Source organism: Setaria viridis, chromosome 5, assembly GCF_005286985.2.
Source record: "Setaria viridis chromosome 5, Setaria_viridis_v4.0, whole genome shotgun sequence".
Taxonomy (NCBI): Eukaryota; Viridiplantae; Streptophyta; class Magnoliopsida; order Poales; family Poaceae; genus Setaria; species Setaria viridis.
In genome coordinates, this window is record NC_048267.2 from 27085576 (window position 1) to 27109461 (window position 23886).

At 39.8% G+C, this 23886-nt stretch overlaps 1 protein-coding gene across 2 annotated transcripts; it reads left to right on the plus strand.

Moving 5' to 3' along the window:
- The first annotated feature begins 1642 nt into the window (after nt 1-1642).
- Nucleotides 1643-23492, plus strand: LOC117858330 (uncharacterized). Of its 2 annotated transcripts, XM_034741378.2 has the most exons (35): nt 1643-2571; nt 3013-3157; nt 3586-3858; nt 3978-4145; nt 4219-4434; nt 4631-4725; nt 5040-5214; nt 5615-6018; nt 6891-7014; nt 7818-7910; nt 7998-8069; nt 8847-8984; nt 9284-9434; nt 9516-9877; nt 10915-11381; nt 11453-11755; nt 12238-12553; nt 12850-12927; nt 13036-13326; nt 13437-13634; nt 13799-14281; nt 15867-16028; nt 16109-16438; nt 16518-16600; nt 17360-17464; nt 18169-18400; nt 18757-19101; nt 19181-19282; nt 19711-19854; nt 20049-20137; nt 21038-21120; nt 21246-21361; nt 21660-21745; nt 21946-22045; nt 22839-23492. In XM_034741378.2, exons 1-35 carry the CDS (start codon nt 1856-1858, stop codon nt 22902-22904), a joined length of 7311 nt encoding a protein of 2436 aa, XP_034597269.1. In that variant the 5' UTR covers nt 1643-1855; the 3' UTR covers nt 22905-23492. The 2 variants fall into 2 exon arrangements, with proteins under 2 accessions (XP_034597269.1, XP_034597270.1); XM_034741379.2 differs by lacking the exons at nt 1643-2571; nt 3013-3157 and having other exon boundaries at nt 3740-3858; nt 3965-4145.
- The last annotated feature ends 394 nt before the right edge of the window (nt 23493-23886 follow it).

Consider the following 23886-nt stretch of genomic DNA (forward strand, 5'->3'; position numbering starts at 1 on the left):
TCCACCCAATGACCAGAGAACAAGTGGGAAAACAAGGGTACGTCCAGGTTGCATAGTGTGAGCTGTATACTTGTATGCAAAACAATTTTAAATGGCACCTAGTGTTGAATGATATGTGATCACAAATAAATAGAATATTACTATAATGGGGAAATTTATAGAGGTTTCTCTGATGTTTATCTAACTTTTTATGCTCTTGGCTCACTTGTAATTGACAACCGCAATAGTACAGGCAGAAATGTGTGTAATCTTAGTTCTTAACTTCTTAAACTAGACTTAATAACATGTAAAAGAAAAGTCCAGTACTCATAATTAGAATCAACAAAACTTTCAGAAATCCTATATATCTATAACTTCAGCCTCAATTTCGTTAGAAGAAGAAAGGGAAAACTAGAGCGTTAGTCTCAAATCAACAGCCGTTTCAAGAAGGGAGTACTTAGTTCTTACCCCTACCTTAAACTCCAATTGTGATTTTACTCTCATTTTTGTCCACTTTGTAATTTTACCCCTGCTTTTTCAAAATGAACGCTCTATTTACTCCTATTTCTGACTCTTTTAGCTGCATTCAGAATGAACGATTTAAAAAAATTACAAAAATCCTTCATAATATGTTGAAAAGACAAAACTGCCTCTTTTTCCCTCTCTTCCCCGTCCCCCCTCTCGATGCCTCACTTTCTCCCAGTCTCTCTCCCAACGTCTCTCTCTTGGTCTTGCAGCCGCAGCGGCTGTGGTTCCGACTAGGGCGGCCGACGGCGGGATTTTCGGCGGCCAGCAGGCGACCAAGGCTGATTCCAGTGGCTGGAGAGCGGCGAACGACATGAGGGGCAGGCGGCCTGGAGGCGTGGGCGTCCGGGGGCCTGGGCGCACAGCTAGCCGGGGGATGGGCCGCGGGGCGCGGGCGGCGGGGGTCCTACGCGCATGGGCAGCTGCGGGATTGGACGCGAGGCGCGGGCAGCCGGGTCCTGGGCGCATGGCAGGCGGGGGGATTTGGCGCGGTGCGAGGCCAGCGCATGGGCAATCTGAAGGCGCCGCTATTTTTTTTCAGGGTGAAGGCTATTAGAGTTCTCTAGAATCTCAGCACATCTTAACTTTAGTTCTCTAGAGTTTTGATAATCACAGAAGAGTTCATGGGCCAAATCTAAGCAAGCAACCGAGTGTACTTAAAGTTTAGTGATGGTAATTTGGATAGTAGGGATTGTTTTTCAAGTATTCTAATATTGTCTAAATATTTGATCTCAAATAGGGGTAAAATCACTAAGTTAAAAAAAAATAGAGGCATATTCGCAAGGGCAAACTTGTCTCATCTCAGCTCTTTCGACACCGTTAGATGCTGCTAAGGGAGTAGGGGTAAACTTTCTCTTCAAATTCAAAAAGAAGGTGGTAAAATCACAAAGCCGATAAAAATGAGGGTAAAATTATAATTGGAGTTCAAAGTATCAAGAATGCAATAGAAGGTGCGCTCCCATAAACATCCGCAAATCAACAGCCGCGATTGCCCCAGCTGGCATCCAGTACCAGAAAGAGACATCCATCCGTTGATATGCAGATCTTGGCTTCTTGCCCATGGAAGGGGAAAAAGAATTCAAAGGAAAAAAAAACGAGGAAGGACCGGCACAGGCTCACCGCGCACAGATCCTGAGGATCCAGTCATCCAGGCCTTTCGCTCCCGTCTCTCGCATCGCCTTCTTCCTCCTCCGTCTCTCCCCAAAACCGCGCCACACAAGCAAGCAGGCCCTTCACAAATTCGAACTCTCTACTACTTCTCACTGCCGCTTCTATCCCCACGGGCGCACCGACATGCTCGCCGCCGCATCGTGATCCCGGGCGCCCTAGCCGCTCTCGGGGGTTCCTCGCCATGGCCGCGTCGGAGCGGGAGGCCGCGCTCCTCGCGCGCGTGGCCGCGAACCACCTCTTCCTCGGGCAGTTCGAGGCCCTGCGCGCGGCGCTCCTCAGCCTCCGCCGCCGTGCCGACCCGGGGCTCGCCGCGGACTTCCTCCGCGCGGTCGTCGCCGCGGGGGGCCGCGTCCCGGGCGTGCTCTGGTCCGCGCCCCCCGCCTGCCCGTCCCCGTCCCACCTCGCCTGGCTCGCCGCGCTCGAGCTCGCCGCCCTCCCCTCCACCCCCAACCCCGAGGCGCTGCGCCTCAAGGCCGAGTTCCTCGTCCTCCTCCAGCCCATCGCCGACGACCCCGCCGTTGGCGCCGAGGCCAGGGAGACCCTCACGAGGCTGCTTGATTTGGGGGTGGTGAGGCTGAGGCGCGAGGTCGAGGGAGGCGGAGGGGAGGCCGTTGCTATTGTCGAGGAGGCCCCTGTCACCGAGAAGGATCTGAGGAGGCTGTGGGGGGTGTTCCTCGATAACGCCCTTGTGCTTGACGCATTGTGTGTGGGCATATCGAGGCAGATCGGCTTGGACGGGGGTTTCGGCGCGGACGTGCTCCTGTGGCTGCGGCAGAACGTGCAGCTTGCCCACTTGGACTCCATGAAGACACTCCTTGCAGAGGATGATCTTGACGGTGCTGCTGGTCATCTCCGGTTTCTTTGTCTTGATCATGGCGTGGAGGAGGATGATTACAAGTAATCTCTAAATAATATTAATCGAGTATACATCTTTTTAAGTAACATTTCAACACTAGCTAGTGCAACTTGAGCATTTAATAAACATGTAGAATCATCTGTGGAAATAGTAAGGACAGTAGTAGCGTTGAGTTACAGTTAGTGTTTCGTAGTGGAGTTGGCCAGGATTTAATATCGTTTTACAGCCATTAGTAGCAGCATATGTAAACTGGTAATGGCTAGAGCCATGCAGAGCAGCATTCTATAACATTTGTAGGTTTTGAGAAAGAACCATCACATTCATGTTTCTGGTTTCAGATTAGACATGTTCAATTGGTTCCAGATTAAGACATGAAAACGATCAATCTAATTACATATCATGTGTACTGGTCTCAGTTTAGTGATGGATCTGGAATATGGATACACTTAATAGATTGCTGAAATCAACTTCTTCGTGCACAGGGTTATCATATCAGAGCTTTTCAGAAAGGGTTGGACAAAAGCATCCAATTATGGTGGAAGGTGGTCTCAGTTGCGGGATAGAATAACTAAAATGTACGGCGCAGCTCTTCAGTCTACTAGTCCCCAGCTGGTGCAACTCGTTCAGGTAATTACAAATTCTCCTATCATCTCTTGCTGGCATTCTTCACTATGAACCCCTTTGCCTATTCAATTTCTTCCAGTTTTTCCTTTCCTGATTGATAACCTGCACCTCGTGTCATATAACCATTCTGTTCCCCCATTTGTGACATAAATTTGGCTCTTTAACATTTTCATACGCACTTTAGGCCTTGAATAGCACATATCCTGACTCCTGAGTGCCTTTTTGTTTGTTTCTTATGATATTTATTTGTACTTTAGGCCAAAATTTTAGATGTAGATGGCCACAGTTTTGAATTTATTCCTTGAAATTCCAGGTTTCTTGTGACCCCAATACCACTGCCTCTAACATAATATCAATTATTACCTTCTAGATTGCATTTTTTTGCATGCTTACTCTTGGATGATGCTAATTTTCGTTTATATTATTTCTAGCTCATTCTGGATGACATTGTTTCTGAAGAAATTGAAGATCATAATGTCTCTGATGCTAATGGGATGCCTCTCCCTTTCACAAAATTTGTGGAAACATTGTCATTGGAGAGGGGTACTGACTCAGATGACAGGACCTTGTTGGATGCAGCTATAACATCCTGCAAGAAAGATCTCTACCATTATTGTCGACTCTCTGGAAAGCATATGCTTGAAGTTGTCTTGGAAACTGCTTTGTCATCAATTAAGAGGGAGCAGCTTCAAGAAGCTGTTGATGTATGTCAAATTTCAACGGGATACCCCCATGGTTTTTTTCCTTCTGCTATGAACATTTCATATCAAATTCCACCAGTTAGTCGCCTCATTAGTATCTTCTGGCAAGTGGCTTTCTGCAGGTTGTTTCGTTGTTCCCCCTTCTCCAGCCATTGGTTGCTGTCTTGGGGTGGGATATTCTGAAGGGTAAAACAGCTCTACGGAGAAAGCTAATGCAGCTGTTCTGGACAAGCAAATCCCAAGCTCTACGACTACAGGAATATTCAAATTACCGTAGTCAGACAGATGAGGTACTTCCTCTGTCACTGATTTTCTTCTTCTTCTTCTTTGATATGTGAGGATTGTGGCAATTTATTTTTGCAGACATCCTGCGAGGAGTACTTGTGTGATCTTTTATGCTTTCATCTGGATCTTGCATGTTTTGTTTCAAGTGTGAATTCTGGCCACCCATGGAATTTGAGGAATTCGTTATTGTTTCCCCAACAAGATCAAGGTTCAGATGTTAACAATGCAGAAATATTAGACCCTTTTGTCGAGAACTTGATACTTGAGCGGCTAGCTGTTCAGACTCCCATGAGAGTGAGTTCTAATTTCTCTCTCATCTCATACATGTGCTTCACATGTTGCATGCTCATTTGCATATATATTACCTATTTAGTACTTTTGTATGATTGTATCATTTATCCTCTTGTGTCTTGTTTGGCTCGAAAGGAACCTTTCTTTTCCTAGCTGATGGCGTGATGTTCTTTCATAATTACTTTTCCTTAACTATCAGGTGCTATTTGACGTAGTCCCAGGAATAAAATTTCAAGATGCAATCGAGCTTGTTGGTATGCAGCCACTTCCTTCAGCAACTGCAGCTTGGAAGAGGTTCATAAACATCTCTGCTGCGATTTTCTGTTGGCTGCTATGTTTTATTTTCTTTATTTGGGGTTTATACAATCAGCAATGTAATCTCAACTATTATGCTTCATGCTCCCTGATGCATAAATTTCTTCCCATATTTAACCTTCTTGAGCAGTCGTTGAGTTGCCTTTTGTCCACTTTGCTAATGCCTTTAGCGGTCAAGCCATGTTAGAAGTTTTCTTAATACTACTACGCCAAAAGAAGAATGAAATATTTTTGTGTATTCTTCACTTATGTTTGGCTTTATTTTCCAATGAGCGGTCTGTTTCGTGTGACAGGATGCATGATATTGAACTGATGCACATGCGATATTCTCTTCAGTCAGTTGTGCTTGCTCTAGGAGAGATGGAGAAGTGTGCAGCTGATGGGAATGAGTGTTATTATCATAAAGCGTTATCATATCTGAGGGAGATGCAAAATTTTGTGGAGGCTATCAAAAGTACTCCAAGAAAGGTTGGGTCTTCTGTGATATGTTCTTATTCAGGTGCATGTTTTTTTTTGGCAAATGCATATTTTTATTCCTCAAAGTAGCAAAGCCATGGAATTATCAGTTCTACATACCTTAGGAGCAACCTAATATTTATTCTTTTTCCTTTAAAAGGAGCTTATGTTTTTCAAGATTCAGACTTCATGATTTTTGATAAATAACAAATCTAACAATTTGTTGACTTTTTGATTGGCATCATTGAACTCATATTTGAAAGCACTTCCCTTCATGATTTTGTTGATATGAACAATAGGCTATAGGGAATTTGATGGTAAAAGTTTAGTTTTGAAGATCATGCCGACTCAAACTGCAATTTCAATGGGGTTCCTATGCTATTGAGCTTCACTTTTCCATGTTGTTTTGCAGATTTTCATGGTCAGCATTATATTATCATTGTTACATATGGATGACTGTGTGAAACTGTCTCAAGCAGTCCCTTCTGAGTGCTATGTCACTCATGAATGCCATGAAAGTAATATTGAATCTGAGGGAAAGAACATGGTGATATATTTTGTTGGGCTTCTACTTGATATACTTAGTCATAATCTCCAAGTGAAAGGCCCTGATATGGATCACCTGTCCAGTACTAGTCTGTCACCTGCTGGTAGGCAAGCATTAGAATGGAGGCTCAAACATGCCAAACATTCCATTGAAGACTTAGATTGGCGTCTATCTGTTCTAAAACGCCTTCAACCTCCTTCCGAGCGGCAATGGAGTTGGAAGGAGGCATTAGTTCTTCTACATGCCGCTCCTTCAAAGTTACTAAATGTGTGAGTTTTCTATGATATACTTTGTTTTTTCTATATTCTGTTGTGTTCACCTTTTTTATGCTTTACCAAAGGATTATGCTTTGGTGTGATCTCATTGTGCAATTCCCAGTATAATTTTTAAGTTGGAAGTTTTGTGGGGCTAGAAGTATGTACATGTTTTATCTTAAGTATTAAGGCCAGTGAGTTGCATAGAGCTAAGCATCCCTGCCTATTCTCTGTGGCCCTGGCCTAGCTTTTTACCATTCTAAAATAGTTTTTAATTTTTATGTTACATTGATGCTTCACAGCATCAGTAGGCTGTGCACTTTTAGGATAATATAAATGCATGGGAATGCATATCACTGCAGAGTTGATGGTAGCTTGGCATTAAACGTGACACTTATTTTCTCAGACTTGTATAATCTCATCTGAAACACTAGAGCTTTTCTGTACTCATCTCCAATTTGGCATGTTTGCTCATCTGAACCCTATATAATGGGCTATTGTACTCAAATCCTGGGAGTTGCTTACATTCCATGGGCCAAGGGTACTGAGATGTATAACCTTTCTCAATGGGTCAATAATATATTGCGGACTAATATGAAAAAAAGCATTATTGTATTGAAGAAAATACTGGAAAAATATAATATTGATCTCCAGAGTCTCTGACCTTTCCTTTTGTTTCTTTGACATTGTTAAATGTTTGCACCTTTAATATTTCTTTAATATAATGTAACTTACTCTTTTACTTTTGTGAGATTTTATTTATCTTGTTTCTGAGTTCTGTTCTCTGTGCATGTGCGTACGTGCATGTATGCATGCGTCTATGTGGCATGTCAATATGTTATGACACATGGTTGTGGGGAACTTCTCACCATTCAAATTCGTGACAGATGCATGCAAAGGGAAAACTATGATATAGGAGAAGAAGCTGTACAGAGATTTTCTTTACCCGCCGAGGATAAAGCCTCTCTTGAACTAGCTGAATGGGTAGCTGGCGCATATAAAAGAGCATTGGTATGCTTACACATGCAATTTTATTAGTTGCTTTGTAGATACAATGTGCTCGATTTTCTTTTTTCTCGATGTACTTTGCACATGGAACTAAGTTACTCCTCTGCCATTTGTGCTGGAAGTTTCTCTCACAAACAGTGGGAGGAGAGGTATGGGGAAGATAAGTCGGCAACAGGGAAAGCTTGAGAGTTATGGACTGCCATATGCTACCTTGGTTTCATTCACAGAAAAAGTGACATTTACATCCTCCAGAGTGCATACTTGGCTACTAAACTCTTATCGTAACATATTTAAAACGTATCAACGGCCTGTTTGGATACGTGGTATTTTTGGAGTTTTTATAAGGAGCTGAAAATACCATGGTATTAAAATTGAGGCGTCCTATAAAATGCAGCATACCAAATACAATGATGTTAGTTTTTCTTAAAAAAAAATGCACTCACATCTTGTTTCTTGTAAAGACTGACAAAGTGACTGGCTGACTGCTAGCTTGATATTCATCTGTTCAATGCATGCCATGTTCAGTACTTCTTCAGCCATCGAGTCATGTAAATCTTTCTGCTGTATTACATTCTTTCGTTCGCTTTTCTGCTGAGCTAAATATTGATATGTGCTCTTAGGTTTTGGAACCTTGATCTGCAATTGTTCATATTCGGTTAGAATGTTTGGATTTCAAATTTTAGGTACTCAGTTAATATTTCAAAAATAACTGTAAAACAGCTGAATGTGATTATTTATAGCAAACATGTCATTTTTGTATCAAGGTCAGATGCATCTCATTTCCTTACTTTTGTTGTCCTTTTCAGGTTGAAGATGCGGTGAATCGTGCTACCAATAACAATGCGGGACAGGAATTGGATATTTTGTCATTACGTGCTCAGCTTGGTTCTCTAACTACGGTTAGGAATTCTCTTTTATCTGCATTGAGTAATATCAATGATACACATTCTTGATATTTGGCCAAAAAATAATATCTGAACTTTCAGATTCTACTTTGTGTTGATGTTGCTGCAACATCTGCTAGGTCAGGTGATATGTGCCGATTTCTTCTTGATGAGGTAAGCATTATCAGCTGTGCATTTCTGCATCATACTCTCGCATATAGTATTGGAAATGACCGTTGTTGTATCTTCTTTTTTTTGTGTGTACTCTACCATTAGACTAATGTGGATTGGGTTTGCTGCTAATTTCACTCTTGCTTTGGAGTATGAGTGTAGCATAGTGCCTCATCTTTATTTTTTTTCTCTTTTTGTCACCAAGGTACCCTGTACTACATGATCCAAAAAAGGAAACTGATGCATGGTGTCTTCTGTACGTTTAAAATAGGAAAAACTAGGAATGCATGTGTATCCATTTGCTTGTGCACTAGGACATCCATAACTAATTTTTATTTTCTTGGAAGATTGAGCATATGGAGGAATGAATGTGCCAGTAAACGGGAATACTAGTTCCCTTATCTGGCTTGTGCATTTGATTATTTCATATACTTATCATCTAAAATATTATGTTTAACACCCTACCCCATTGACATATGATTTCGCTAGTCATAATCCTACACTAGGAGGTTGCCTGATTGTAAATAATTACAGTTGTTAGCAGTGAAACCTAGTGTGCTCAACTTCAAGTGTTTTTCTGCTGAAGCCTGTCCAGCTATCAATTCGAACAAATCCTTTGAATTATTTCCTTTTTATTTGTGCCTGAATTCCTTTTACACAATTTTGCTATATAATAGTGGTCCCAATTGCAGTGTTGTTCTATCTGCCCAGTCTCGATTGCATGGTTTTGTTGCTTTTGGCATGACGACATAAGTTCACACTCCTTTTCCTCATATACAGGCAACAAGCTTGCTATCTGAAATATTTCCAGGCAGCTCCCCAAAAGAAGGCGCAGCTTACTGGGATCAGATCCAAGAACTTGCTACGATATCAGTGATAAAGCGCATCCTTCAGCGTCTGCATGACATCGTGGATCTGGTAAGCTTTTATTTGTAAGTAATCAACGAACTACTGGATCTTTGATCTTCTGCTCGACTTCCCCACTTGTTTAGTTTTTGTCTATTGTGCCTATGAAAAAAACAGTGACATTTTCAGCATCTTTGCTTATATTAAAGGCTTATCACTTCTTTACATACTTCTTAGAATAATCCAATGTACAGTTTACATAAAAAAGCAGCACGAATTGATTATATTTGTGGCTTTTATTTCTGTTCAGCATTTGATACAGCTAAACAACCATATACTTGCTTTTAAATATACCTTTTGTTCTCATTTAGGAACCTCTTCCATATCTTCAAGTGTTTTTTACCGAGATGAGCATCTCTTCGTCAACTGAATCTAGCAGAGTTGGACAAAAGCAACGTCCTCTTGGGCTTCTTCACCAAATGATTGATGACGCCTTCAAAGGAAAGCGGCAATTCTTGAGTGGTAATATCTCAGTTGATTCAGTTGAATGTTAAATTATTTTGTTGTGATGTTCTGGCAGCACGTTTGACATTTCTGTTTTAGGTAAACTTCACAATGTTGCTAGAGCTATTGTTGATGAAGACTTTGATAGTGTTTATGCAAAAGAAGGTGTCAACTTAGAAAAGAAAGATGTTTTGAGTTCTGAGAAAGGTGTAGTCCTTGGTCATGGGCTTAGGATCCTGAAACAAGCATCTAGGAGTGACCTTGCATCTTCAAATGTTCCGGAAAGCAGTTCAGAACACAAAGGTTCTACAAATAGATACATGGGTCCTCTATCTACCAAGCCATCAACATATTTATCAAACTTCATAATATATATTGCAACCATTGGTGACATAGTCGATGGAACTGACACGACTCATGATTTCAACTACTTCTCATTAGTCTACGAATGGCCAAAAGATGTAAGCTCAAATCCGTACCTTTTTTAATGTTTTTTTTTCTTATACTCATATGTTCAATGAAAGTCCGTAACATATGCATATTTGAAATGATTTTTTGAGAGAGGGGGGCATTGAAAGATGACATGTGGGATCAGCACTGTGTCAGCAAAACCGGGGGGGGGGGGGGGGGGGGGGGGGCATTGAATACCTTGTTTTGTACTACAGGGGAGGGGGTTAATATTCCTAGTTGGAAGATATGGAGGATGACATGTATTTGAACTCTATATAGTCAACCATTACCCTGTTGTAATGGCATTTGTCTTCGACTTTCATTCATTAACAGTAAAGAATAAGGATTTTTTTGTAGCAAACAAATCAGAGCTTTTGTAGGGTTCCGTGTCGCAAGGGATAGATAAGATTCTAGGTTTTCAGATATTGAATATTTTCTTTCTCCCAACCCGATTGCAATGGAACACTTGCCTTCTATATTCTTTAATTGCAGGTACATGTAAGGAAGTTTTTGTAGCTAACAAACTGGAGCAGTAGTGGTCCATGTTTCAATGTCAATGGATGATTAACTTTCTAGGCTTTCAGATATTGAGATACGTCTTTGTCCTGAGTGAATTTGGGATCTCAGATCAAACCATCATTTTTTTTTTGGTAACATAGCAAATGATAGGGTTTCTGCACAAGGTTACGTGGGTGAATCTCTAGGTAGCATTTAATGGAACATGTCAATGGCAATTATATGCATCATAATGAAAAATCTGATAATTATCATGGTGTACGTTGGTTGAGTTCAGCATTCTGGAAAACATTATCTGAAAAATCTAAAAAGGTTGCTAACTGAGATACGATTACGAAGACATTAAATATATTGGCATTTTGTACAAAATGATCTCTTACTTCATTGTTCTAATGTCAAAACTACAATATAGTCATTTCATAAAGCTAAATTATTGTCCCTTTGAATACCATTCTTGGCATTACTACTTAGCTAATACATGTTACTTTACTCAATGCCACTCAGAACTCAACAATTTTGTTTTGGCATGCAGCTATTAACTCGCTTAGTTTTTGAGCGTGGAAGTACTGATGCGGCTGCAAAGGTAGCTGACACAATGGGTGCTGACTTTGTGCACGAGATTATATCAGCATGTGTGCCACCTGTTTTACCTCCACGAACAGGACATGGATGGGCTTGCATTCCCATTATACCTATCCTTTGTAATATTAGTTCAGAAAACAGACCATGCGCCATTCCAAAGTCCCTTCCTCCTGCTCAAGGATGGAGTGCACATGATTCATCATTGTCTTCTCGTCAAGAACCCCTCTATCCTCTTCAGTTAAATTTGGTGAAGCATTTAGCCCAGTTATCATCAGTTAGAGCAGTTTTGGCATGTGTATTTGGAAGTAGCATACTATCTGGTGACAATGAATCATCTCCTACTTATGTGAAAGATACAACACAAGCCCCTGAAATTGAGAGATCATTTTTTGAATTTGCTCTCGAGCAATCAGAGAGGTGATGGTTAGACATTTTAAACTATCACATGCTAACCTTTTTCATTTTTTAATTATCTAAGTTCTTTGTAGATATCCAACCTTGAACCGGTGGATACAGATGCAGTCTAATCTTCATCGAGTATCTGAGTCGTCCGTGACAGATAAATCTGAAAATGAAGTCTCTTTGCATCAATCCAAGGGAAAGTTTTCTATGAAGCGAGCCCGCGAGCATGATAGTGATGGTGAATCGGAGCTTGACGATATTATAATAAGCGGGAACGCTACTTCAGGTCCGCTAGAATCCCCTAAACATGAAGACACTAGACTAGAGCCAACCGCTTTTATTTCATTTGATTGGGAGAATGAAGGACCATATGAAAAAGCTGTTGAGAGGTAACAGGATTTCATGTTTGGCAGCTACTTGCTCTTTTGTGCATCTCCATATAATCTTTCTTATTTTGCATTGATGTACCACTTATAAGGGTATACATTTGTCTTTATGGGTGCCACCTTTATTTTATTAATTATTTTAACTGCAATGCCAAAAATGTCCTTTGGTGAAATAGCCTTTGGAACAAGCTGTGCCTATTATTTTGGTATCATGCAGTTTCTTCATAGCTGTCCATCCATAGATAAATGTGGCATTTGAAGAACGAGAACTAACCATTTGTTGCAAAAAAAACCTCGACCAACCTAGAATGAACTAGGTTGGCCAAATTTGAGACAAAGAGGACTCAAACCTGGATGGTGTGGGTGTACATCCAGTTCCACCAACTGAGCTGGGCTCAGTTTCTGTTTGTCCAAAAATTAGCATGCTATTAAAAGGCTATCCATGTTAATTTGTATGTGATGATTGGATTACTGTGTTCCTGCAGGCTAATTACTGAAGGAAAACTAACTGATGCTCTTGCTGTATCTGATCGTTGTTTGCGCAACGGAGCATCTGATAAATTGCTTCAATTGCTCATCGAACAAAAGGAAGACAGAAGTCAGGGCACAGGACAAATTCGTGCATATGGATCTCACAATCTTGGGAGTGATACTTGGCAGTACTGCTTGAGGCTAAGAGACAAAAAACTTGCAGTTCAGCTTGCTCTAAAGTATCTGCGCAGTTGGGACCTTGATCCCGCCTCTAATGTCCTTACTATGTGCATGTGCCACTTAACTCAGAATGATCCCATGCGGAGTGAGGTAGTTTGACTTGGATTCATTATTTTGAAGTCAGCACTTTATATCTTGAAAATTGTACTGTATGCTGTGTCTGATCGAACCATGATTATACATGCCAGTAAAAGAAATTTCAATACATATAGCTTAAATGACCTATCTAGCTAATAATAATGTTTCACATAACAACCTGGGGTTCGGTGCTGTAGGCTGCTCTATCATGCCATCGGGCAACTGTTTTATTTTTCAAAATCTAAGCTCTATCAATCTGATTTTAGCATTTCTTTCTTGATAATTTTGGCTGCATCATGATGTAACAGGTGCTGCACATGAAGCAATCTTTACAGCGTTATGGTCATATTATGAGTGCTGATGACCACTACACCAGATGGCAAGAGGTAAACCGAATATATTCTTTTGCTGCATTATAGGGACTGGCTTTGAAAATATAAATTGCCTTTTCCTGTCATAAGCTATTGTTATTTGAAAATGTTAAATATTGTTAGGTTGAAGCCGATTGTGAAGCTGATCCAGAGGGCTTGGCACTCCGTCTTGCTGCCAAAGGAGCTGTTTCCGCTGCTTTAGAGGTTGCTGAAAGTGCCTCTTTATCAATTGATTTGCGGAGAGAGTTGCAAGGCCGCCAGCTTGTCAAACTGCTAACCACTGATCCACTTAATGGTGGAGGTCCAGCCGCAGCTTCAAGATTTCTGTCAACCTTAAGAGATTCCAATGACGCTCTTCCTGTAGCCATTGGTGCTATGAAGCTATTGCCTGACTTGCGTTCAAAGCAGCTTCTTGTATGTTGCCAGATCTGATCACATGGGCTAAATGCACTAGAGTGTGTCCTATTAGAATGATACTTTTTTTGAACATTATATTAGAATGATACTGATTAATTGTGTTTCAGGTACATTTTTTCCTCAAGCGTACAGTTGGGAGTCTATCAGATGCTGAGATTGCACGGCTTAATTCATGGGCATTAGGTCTTCGTGTTCTTTCCTTATTGCCATTGCCATCGCAACAGCGTTGCTCTTCTCTTCATGAACACCCTCAGTTGATCGTAGAAGTACTATTGATGATGAAACAATTCCAGTCTGCTTCTTTGGTATTCCATCTCAACTATTTTTGTTCTTGTTCTCATCTCCACTGAATCTTAGAGAAAAATATTATCTTATTTCTTATGTAAGCCCTGTTTAGCTGCTTAACTTTGTCTGTGCTCATTTGTTTATGCTATTTTGCTAATGGAAAATTCCATATTTTGGGCTGCAGATTTTGAAAGAATTTCCTACACTGAGGGATGATAGGTTAATTATTGCTTATGCCAAGAAAGCAATCTCCATTAATGTCAGTTCAACTCCCAAGGAACGTCGACCGAGCATCTCTGCATCAAGAGCAAAACAAAAAAAGGCCACCACTCCAGCTAAAACAAATTTTGTGCAGAGTTTTGGTAACTTCCAGAGAGAAGCACGGAAAGCATTCTCGTGGGTCCCCCGTGACAGTGGCACTAAAACACCCCCAAAAGATAGCCTTCGGAAAAGAAAAAGTTCAGGTTCAGGAGGTGATAGATCCTCTTGGGATGCATTGCCTGGTGTACAGGAGGAGCGCACACCTGTATATCCTTCAGAGGGGCAAGATAAACTTCCTTTCGTCTCTGCTCCTGATGAGTGGGTGTTGACGGGAGAACCTGACAAGGATGACGCAACTCGTTCATCTCATAGATATGAAACCTCTCCTGACATCACACTGTTCAAGGTACGTCTTTTGTTCCATACTTCCATATCTGCAAAGTCTTAGGCTTTTATGTTCTGCCAGTGCTACTATTCTTCATTAGTTAAATTTGCGTTGGTCTGAATTGTCTGTAGTTTAGGGCGTCGTTTAATTTACGAGTTTAGTGATATTCAGTTTGGTGTTGCTGATCCACAAACACAATTTCTGTTCAACAACATCAACATCAAATTACGTTCAAGACCATATCACCAATGACAAGCTTGTCCACTCTCCTTGCCTTCTCACATCCACCACACCATTCTTGAGGCTTTTATCAATCAAAACTCCTCTCCATTTCTATTTGCATCTGTCCCTGTGTACCAAAGCTTGAACCATATTGTCCACCTCCTTCGCCTTCTGACCCTTCCATTTAGTCTCTTGAACGTATAAGATATTTACGCCCTCTTAATCTTTGTATCAACTAGCTTCCTTAACTTACCTGTAAGAGATCCTACATTCCAACTACACAAATGGATCCTAATTGGTTCGACTAGCTTCCTTACCCTTCGCACCCACCGAGTGAGATGTGAAGACCCTTTCTCATTTTTCACTACACCCAGGTGCCGATGTAATGCATGTGGCACAACTCTCTCTTGACTGAGGCTCAGGAATTTCCCATCTCCTCGCTCTAGTGCCAAGTGTGGACTACGTTAGGTTCTGTGTTTATTCTCATCTGGTCGAGGTCAAGTTATTTGTTGTATAAAAGGCGAGTACTGCATGTGAGTGTGATGTGATTGTGTGGTGTTGTATGGGTTTCCAAACCCTTTCTTCTTCTTAATATAATGATACACAGCTCTCCTGATATAATGATACATAGCTCTCCTGCGTGTTCGAGAAAAAAACAAACATAGGCGGAGTTACACAATTCCTGTTACCTAATTTAAATCTTTTAACCTTAGTTTGATATTTTATAGGTAGATAGTGTTTCAGTCTTGTTCTATGAAAGGAATTTTCTTAAGATAAGACTATGGTATATGCGTGTATAGTTTATGTCCTTTCATACACTTTCCAATCATCCACTACTAATATATAATGCAAATCTGTATAGTTATTAGATGATCAAATATGGTTAATGGTTTAAAGAGGATCTGCAGATTGCAGTTATTTTGTTCCTGAAAGTCACTAAACATCAGACAGGGCAAGATAATGACTAGTGATTTGTGTTATGATTTCATTTATTTCCCCAAAGATTTGTTATCTGGCTTTACATTGTGATTTGTGTTCTCCAGGCAAGATAATTGAGCAACTGCTCCTATAAATGGCTTTTCTAATAGATTGATAAAGTTAGAAAAAGGGTATTTTATTACAATAATTTTTTCTAATAAATTTATAAATGGTCTAATTTTATGACTTGGACATAAATGGTAGTGTCTGTTAAGTAAAATTATTATAAAGCTAACTTGGCCCATATGCCCATCCAGATTAGGTTAGCTAACTCGCATGTGGCACAACTCTCTCTTGCCTTATTAAACCCTTGATTGTATGAAGTATAAAACTGTACATAGTCTCCAAAATTTACAGTAAAACTTTTATGATATCTTTTCTGTATGTTTTGTGAATCTATTTGTAGGCATTAATTTCCTTGTGCACTGATGAGTCAGTAGCTGCAAAAGGTGCACTTGAACTGTGTATGACTCAGATGAAGATTGTGCTTAGCTCCCAACAATTGCCCCTTGATGCCTCTATGGATAACATAGCTCGAGCTTATCATGCGACGGAAACTTATGTACAGGTTTGAAAAATGACTAGCAAAATGACACTTTGTGTATCATACTTTAGATTAATTGTAACTCAGTAATTTATATTTTTCAGGCCCTCTCTTATGCAAAAAATCTACTTAAGAAGCTCATTGGGAGTAGTGATTTGTCAAGTGGTTCTGAAAGAAGTAGGGATGTTGATGATATTTCTGTGGACACTGGCAGTTCAAGCACTGGGAGCCAGTATCAAGATGAGCTGTCTGATCTCCTGGCTCAAGCAGACATGTGGTTGGGGCGCGCAGAGCTTCTTCAAAGCCTGTTGGGATCAGGTATTATTGCCTCGCTTGATGATATCGCTGACAAAGAATCTTCAACTAGTCTACGTAACAGATTGGTCAGTGATGAACGGTACAGCATGGCTGTATATACTTGTAGAAAGTGCAAGGTACTGAATCTTACAACTTATTTCTCGTTCTTACTGTATACAGGGTAATAAGATAATGTAATATTGTGACCGATTGCAGATTGACGCTTTTCCAGTATGGATTGCCTGGGGCCATGCTTTAGTACGAATGGAGCACTATGCTCAAGCCCGAGTGAAGTTCAAGTAAGGGAAAATTTCTCTGCTTTTTCACTGTACATGTTACAGAATGAAAAGAACAGATATTGAGGGGAACCACAAAATAGGTTCCCATTTAGAAGAAAAGAGACATAAGTTAAATGATTAACTTAATAATGTATGTGATCATTTGGTTCTCCTCTGAGTTGCCAAAAACCAATTATCATTTTCCTTTGTTGTGTTTTGTCAGATGGAAGTGTTGTTGTCCCAAGCATTTTCTTAGTTTAGGGTATTGAATATACACAGAGCACTAATTCTAGCAGAAAATTACTTATACATCATCATTAAGCATTTATTGTGCCCCACCTTATTTCTTCACTGTCTGCAAACAATCTTCCTGACTTGCAAGTATAATCTAATCTGTTTACATCTACCAGAAAATGTACTGCTTTTTTTCCTGCTGTTGTCCTTGCTAGAATGCTTATTGAGAATGGTGTATATAGATTTTCAGCTGTTAGTGTGTGTTTTTCCTTCTTTTTCAGAAAGATGGTGAAATGCTTATATCTTTAATTGAATTCGTCACTGAGCTAAGATGGCTTAAAAAGTTACAGTCCAGATAGAATGAGGAAAATTTTGTTTGAGTAACTTGCATCCATACTGTGAAAGAGATGAGGTTGCAAAGCTGATCTCAAGCACACTGACTTTCACCTCTTTGTTAACTTGAGCATTTCATTAATTTGTCAACCAAGATTGTGCTTTTCATTATTTGTTATGTATAACCTTTGCATTTGTTCATTTTCTTTCCAGGCAAGCACTTCAACAGTACAAAGGAGATGCAGCTACTGTTGTTACTGAAATCATCAACACAATTGAAGGAGGGCCTCCGGTTGATGTTTCTTCTGTCCGTTCCATGTAAAGGCATTAACATCAATGTCTCCATGTTTATTCTTCCTAGGTTTTACAATTTGTTGGTGCCCTGGAGAACTGGCATCCCATTATTGAGAATATGATTTATTATGTATGTTGCAATTTTTTAAGAATTCTGTAAAAAATCATGTAAGCAGTAGACCTAAATATAAGTAATCATACAGAAAGATTTAATTTCAAAATCATCTTTGATATTGAAATTTGAAAAAAAAGCACAAGTTCTACTATTAGCACATGAACAATACTGAATTGACAGCTTGTTTATTTTGATTCTTGACATCTAGGATGAATTACAACTTTTTGCAGGTTTACCGAACTTTTATGATACATGATTTTTTGATAAATATTTGAAACACTGCAACATGCTGAATTTGTAAACAGTGACACTTTAACCTGTGGATATGAAATTAGCACTCATAGTTCACTTGGGTTTGCTGCATACTTACACCTCCTAATGCAATAAAATGTCATTTTGAATGTAAAAAATGCCTCCAAAATATAACTTAGACAGCTAATTTTCACTGTAATGTATTTACAGAATCCAGTGAGATTATAATATTATAGAATTACCTTTTGAAGTAAATCAACACATGGTTTTTTACATTTTTTGCAATCTAAATGTGTGCATGATTGTTGCATTTTGTTCCTATTTTTTTTTTCTGATTCTAGTAGTGAACTTACAAATGCAGGTATGAGCATTTGGCAAAGAGCGCGGCAACCATCTTTGATGATTCCCTTTCTGCTGATGCTTATCTTAATGTTCTGTACATGCCATCCACATTTCCACGATCTGAGAGCTCCCGACAGTCCAGAGATCCTATAGACAACCAATTCACATCTGCTACCTCATACCTTGAAGATGGTCCTCGCAGCAATCTTGACAGTGTCCGATATGCCGAGTGTATTCATTACTTGCAAGATGTAAGATTTATACTCATTGATATGTACATATCTTTTTTCTACTTGATCAAACTCGTTTCTACAGTGTCACCCTAGAGTTTTCTTTTCACTTTCTAGATTTCCTGGTTCCACCGTGCAACAGCTCCAATTTTTTATATTTCTCTGTAGACATCTGAATCATGTATTCTTCTCACCCTACTCATCTCTTGGGTGACCAATTTCCTACAGAATCTCAGCAATCAGAGCCACAATCTTGAACCCTATTTAGCTTTTGGTCTTGTTTACTCCTGGATCCATTTTAGGAAATTGGTTCTGATTCGATAATTCATCAGTTTATATTGAATTATGAATTAATTATTTCTTCTGGATATTTGCAGTATGCTCGGCCACAAATTCTTGCTTTCATGTTCAGGCATGGCCATTTCTCTGAAGCCTGCTCTCTGTTCTTCCCTTTTAGTCAACAGACCACTGAAGGGGAAACTTCTTTGTCTTCAGTTCCATGGAGTGATCCGTTAACAACTGACTATGGGACAATGGATGACTTGTGTGATCTATGTCTTGGATATGGTGCTATGGCTGTTCTGGAGAACACAATACGGGCAATAACACAATCGCCGGCATATCATGAGACACCTGTGATCCAGTACATGAACACTGTTCTTACCCGCATTTGCAACTATTGTGAAACACATCGGCATTTTAATTATCTCTACAACTTTTTGGTACCGTCAATAACCATTTGAATTCTAATAGTTTCATCACTTTCGTGGCAATTAATAGTTACAATGGAACATGTGTCAGGTTCTAAAAGATGACCATGTTGCTTCTGGCCTTTGTTGTATCCAATTATTTATGAATTCAATGTCTCAAGAGGAGGCTTTGAGGCATTTGGGACATGCCAAGGTATATTCACATCTTATGCTCATGATTTTTACTACTCTAATGCACTATTTGGAATACATGTATGAAAGCACAGCTAACCATGTGTTGTTGATTTGTATTTTGGAGCATGATTTTTGTCTAGCCTGCTGATCTGAACAGGATCCCTGGATCCTTGTGGACATATCAATTGCAAGTTTGTAATCAAAACAGTTTTGACTCTAAATCAATAAGCCGAAATGTTTCCTGATTGTTTTCTCGATTCAATCTACCTACATATAGTTTCATATTCCAATACCACCTGTGTTTAGAGTATCCAAATAATGAAGTCTGACAAATGATGAATCAAAAGGAAATGGAAAGTAAAAAAGTAAAGGAAAAATAGTGGACCGTGGTGCAATGCAAAAATAACTATTTGGTTGTGTTTATGCCTTGGCTTCTTATGATTGCAGACACATTTTGAAGAAGCCTTATCTGTACGAGATAGAACAATTGAGGCTACAAAGTTGGTATTGCGGTCTGCTCGGAATAAGAGCACCCCAGGAAAAATGACCAGAGAAACAATAATGAAGTATTCTACTCGTGTTTCCTATCAGGTGAGGGAACTGTTGACTTCTTTTCCTTATGCATTGAAATAATTGTCAACGTATGAGACTGGTTCTTTTGGAGATAGGTATCCAGCTGTCTTGCGTAAAGCTAGAGCAAATGTAGATTCTGTTAGCCCTAGATTCATGTGATTTTGCAATTTTTGGTTCAAAACCTAACCTGATTGTACATGTTGGCATTGTAGATGGATGTTGTGAAGGCTCTCAACAGTATAGATGGTCCTCAGTGGAAAACTTCCCTTTTCGGGAATCCAACTGACCCTGAAACTCTGAGGTTTGTGTCATCTATTACCTTTTAAGGCTGAATCCTTTGAATTTCTCTATGGACGGCTACATCCCAACACCTTACAGTAGCTAAGTTCTGGAACATGCAGTAGAGCTGCATATCATTATATGAAGGATAAGAACCCTTACAACACCCACACCCACAGATCTTAGATTACATTCATGCCTTTTCCTTAAGCAAACACTGACTACAATAAAACGCAATCCTCTTCTGGCGCGATGACTGCGATTTTGAGAAGCCTCAGGCCCTGGCCATACTCCAAAGATGCATTTCCTCCTTAGCGAACAGTAGCGCCTCCAACTAAGTTTGGGGGGATACCATAAAAAACGCAGCGATTTTGATGTTTCCAAATTGACCAAGCCTCTAAAATGACGAGGGAATTAAGCCCTTTTGTGAACCTCTCTGTCTACTACAGTATTTATCCTTGCTTACCAATCATTAAAAGAGGTGTCTTCATGTTTTGGAGTTAGGGCTTGCAGGCTGACTATTTGGAGTAAGTTGAACCAGAACTGCTTGGCAAAAAACACACGGCACCAGGAGTGCTGGATCGTTTTCTCATCCTATCACAAAAGGGGCAATAGCAAAGTTGATTTCACATTTTTCAGTGGTTCAGCTTTAATGTACCTGTGCTGAACACCTCTGGCCATAAGCTCCATCCCTGGAATTTAGTTCAGCCTCCTCATTGATCCCATTCAGACTGGGCCTAATACCTTAGATCTGTCTGGTTTATCTGTTACTTTATTTATGAGCTTTATTTATTGGAACAGAGTTTTGTTGTATGTGGACTCACTGTTTTAATTTTTATTCTAATATCGTGTATATGGTTTATATCATTTTGACGTGCTTAGTTGACTTTGCCCTTTAAAAAATTACAATTATTAATTGCAGGCGAAGGTGCATGGTTGTTGAAACTCTGGCTGAAAAGCATTTTGATTTAGCTTTCAGAATGCTTCATGAGTTTGATCTCCCAGGTATAAATATTGGACTCAACCTTTCCTCATTCTGTTGATTTGGTACTCAGCAATTATGCTTTTTGAAACACATTTGGAAGTATAAATCTCGACACTTAAATTAACTTACCGCTTGTTTTGGTCAGCTGTTGATATTTATGCTGGTGTAGCTGCATCCCTTGCTGAAAGGAAAAAAGGTGGCCAATTAACAGAATTTTTGAAGAACATAAGGGGAACTATAGATGATGATGAATGGGATCAGGTGATGCCTTTTTTTTACAGTCCTCGCAGGATTTGAATCTAGGGAATAATATATATATATATATATATATATATATATATATATATATAAATTCTTTGTATTATTCATGGCACGTGCATTTGAAACTTTAAATTGTGCTTGTTAACATACTAGCTTTATCAAAATGTATGAAACCTGTTTTACTGTTAACCCAGTATGTCAAATATTTAGCATAATATCCTTATTTGATGTTCTATGAAGTATGCGATTGGTTTACCAGATTTCTTTGCTGATATTTTTGTTCACTTGCATTTACTAGGTTCTTGGTGCTGCTATAAATGTTTATGCGAACAAGCATAAAGAAAGACCAGACCGCCTTATTGACATGCTAATCAGCAATCACAGGTATCCATTGTTAACAGTAGATACAATTTTTTTTAATTTGTATTTTTGATGAATTTATAAACTAGACTGCAGCATTTTTGTCTGTGGGAGTCTGATCTCACTGTTTCATGCCTGAACAATGCTTACTGTTAGTAAGCGTTGGTGCTTATGCATTAGTTTTCTGAACCTTTGCTTTTCTAAATAATTTCTAAACTCTGCAGGAAAGTACTTGCTTGTGTTGTCTGTGGGCGTCTAAAAAGTGCATTCCAAATAGCTTCACGAAGTGGAAGTGTTGCTGATGTTCAATATGTTGCTCATCAGGTCGGTTTTCTTCACAGATTACAGATATTTCCTACTTAACTATCGTATAAATTTATGTTTTATGTTGCATCTTGCACTTATCAGTTGCTAGAAGTAATGGGGGTATCTGGTTTGGTCCCTATTCCCTTAATGATAATATCAGTCCGAACATTTTCTAGGTTACTCCCTCTGATTCCTAATGTAAGTCAAAGGTGTCCAATATGACACTTTAACTTGCAATATTTGTAAAAGTATATTATTCGAAATAAATAATATTATGTATAATGAAAGTATTTTTTCCCATTTTGAATCTAGTTTTTATTTCCATTTTGAATCTAGTAACCAGAGCTATGTGTTGTCAATTGATGTAACTTTTCTTGTATTGATGGGCCAAGTTAAAAAAAGTTTGGCTAACTAGAATCCTAAAACGACCTATGTTTTGAATAGGAGGGAGTACTAGGTCCATAAACTTTTAAGGATGGTGCCATTAGTCACATCCATTAGAAAATGCTAAAGCCTGTGAAGGTTTCTCAAGTCCGCATGTGAGGCCACCTATTTTGTTGCTCAACCATTATCTAATAGTTTTGATTTACGCATGACTTAAAGTCTCAAAATAACACACTTGAAAAGTTTACGGCCTGAAACAGATCTGCCCTCATAGCAGTCTCTAAACATAAGACTTCTCTCATAGGTATGGAATACAAGTAAACTAAGCGATATATATTGTTGAGTGACAGTGAGGTCATTACTAATAACACTTCCCCTTTTATTTTATTCGGTTCTGTTTCCTGACTTCATTTACTCTTTTTTATAGGCGTTACATGCAAATGCACTGCCGGTTCTTGATATGTGTAAGCAATGGCTGGCTCAGTACATGTGATTCCAATTGCTTTCACCCAATAGATGCTGCGAGAGTTTTCAAATCAAGACAGAAAAACAAACCCATGGAAACAAGGAACTGAATTCTTCTGTGATGGTACGACCACCCCGGAGCGCCAAGGTGTTCAATTCTCGTTCCTGGGTTTTGACATGTTTCCACCAATTTGTGTGGCACCATGTCTCCATGTATATATATACATGCTCTCGTGAGGTGGCTATTCTGCACAGGGAGAGGGCTGCATCTCTGGTCTGTGATGTGAAGTTGTAGTTACATTGCTTACCCATCCAGTGAGATGAGCATTTTAACCTTGAGCGCTTAGCCCATAAAGAGTCCAGTGCCAAGTTTTCCTCTGCCCCCACCGATCCTTGTGAAGATTTTGGCCTATTCGCTCGCTCAATCTGCGTGTTTCTCCAGTAGCTTGAATGAGTCCTGGTGCTGATAAGAGTGATGGCTGTTAGCATGCTGTATGCCTGAGTCAGCTGCCACAGTCCTCGTCTTGAGAGAACCCATTTTTGTATTGTGCATACAATTGTGAATATAATTACAAACTTTATAGTTGAGAGGTACTCTATGGTTGGTTGATAGGTATTCTATAGTATTCTTGTTCGTATCTTTTTTTCGTTTGGTTTTCCAGTAACAAACCACTAGGCCGGCGGTTGCTCAAGCTATAAACCACTAGGCCAGGGCCTCGAAAACACACGATTTCACGGTAGCCCCACTCCTCCAGCGGGGTCGCGGCTGCGTGCCTGCGTTCGAGGCGAAAAGCGCGCGATTCTGCTGCTGGTGGCGCAGCTGCCGCTGGTGCTGGATTGGATTTGCCGTGGTAGATGTAGTGCGGCACTAGCGGCGAACCGTGCGGTGGTGGTGAGCTGAATCATGGTGGTGAATCGCCAAAGTTACTTTTGCCGAAAATCACCTCGAGAGTCCTCCGCTCTACCTTGTCTCTCAAGGGACCGAGCACGGAAAACCGGAGCCCATTTCG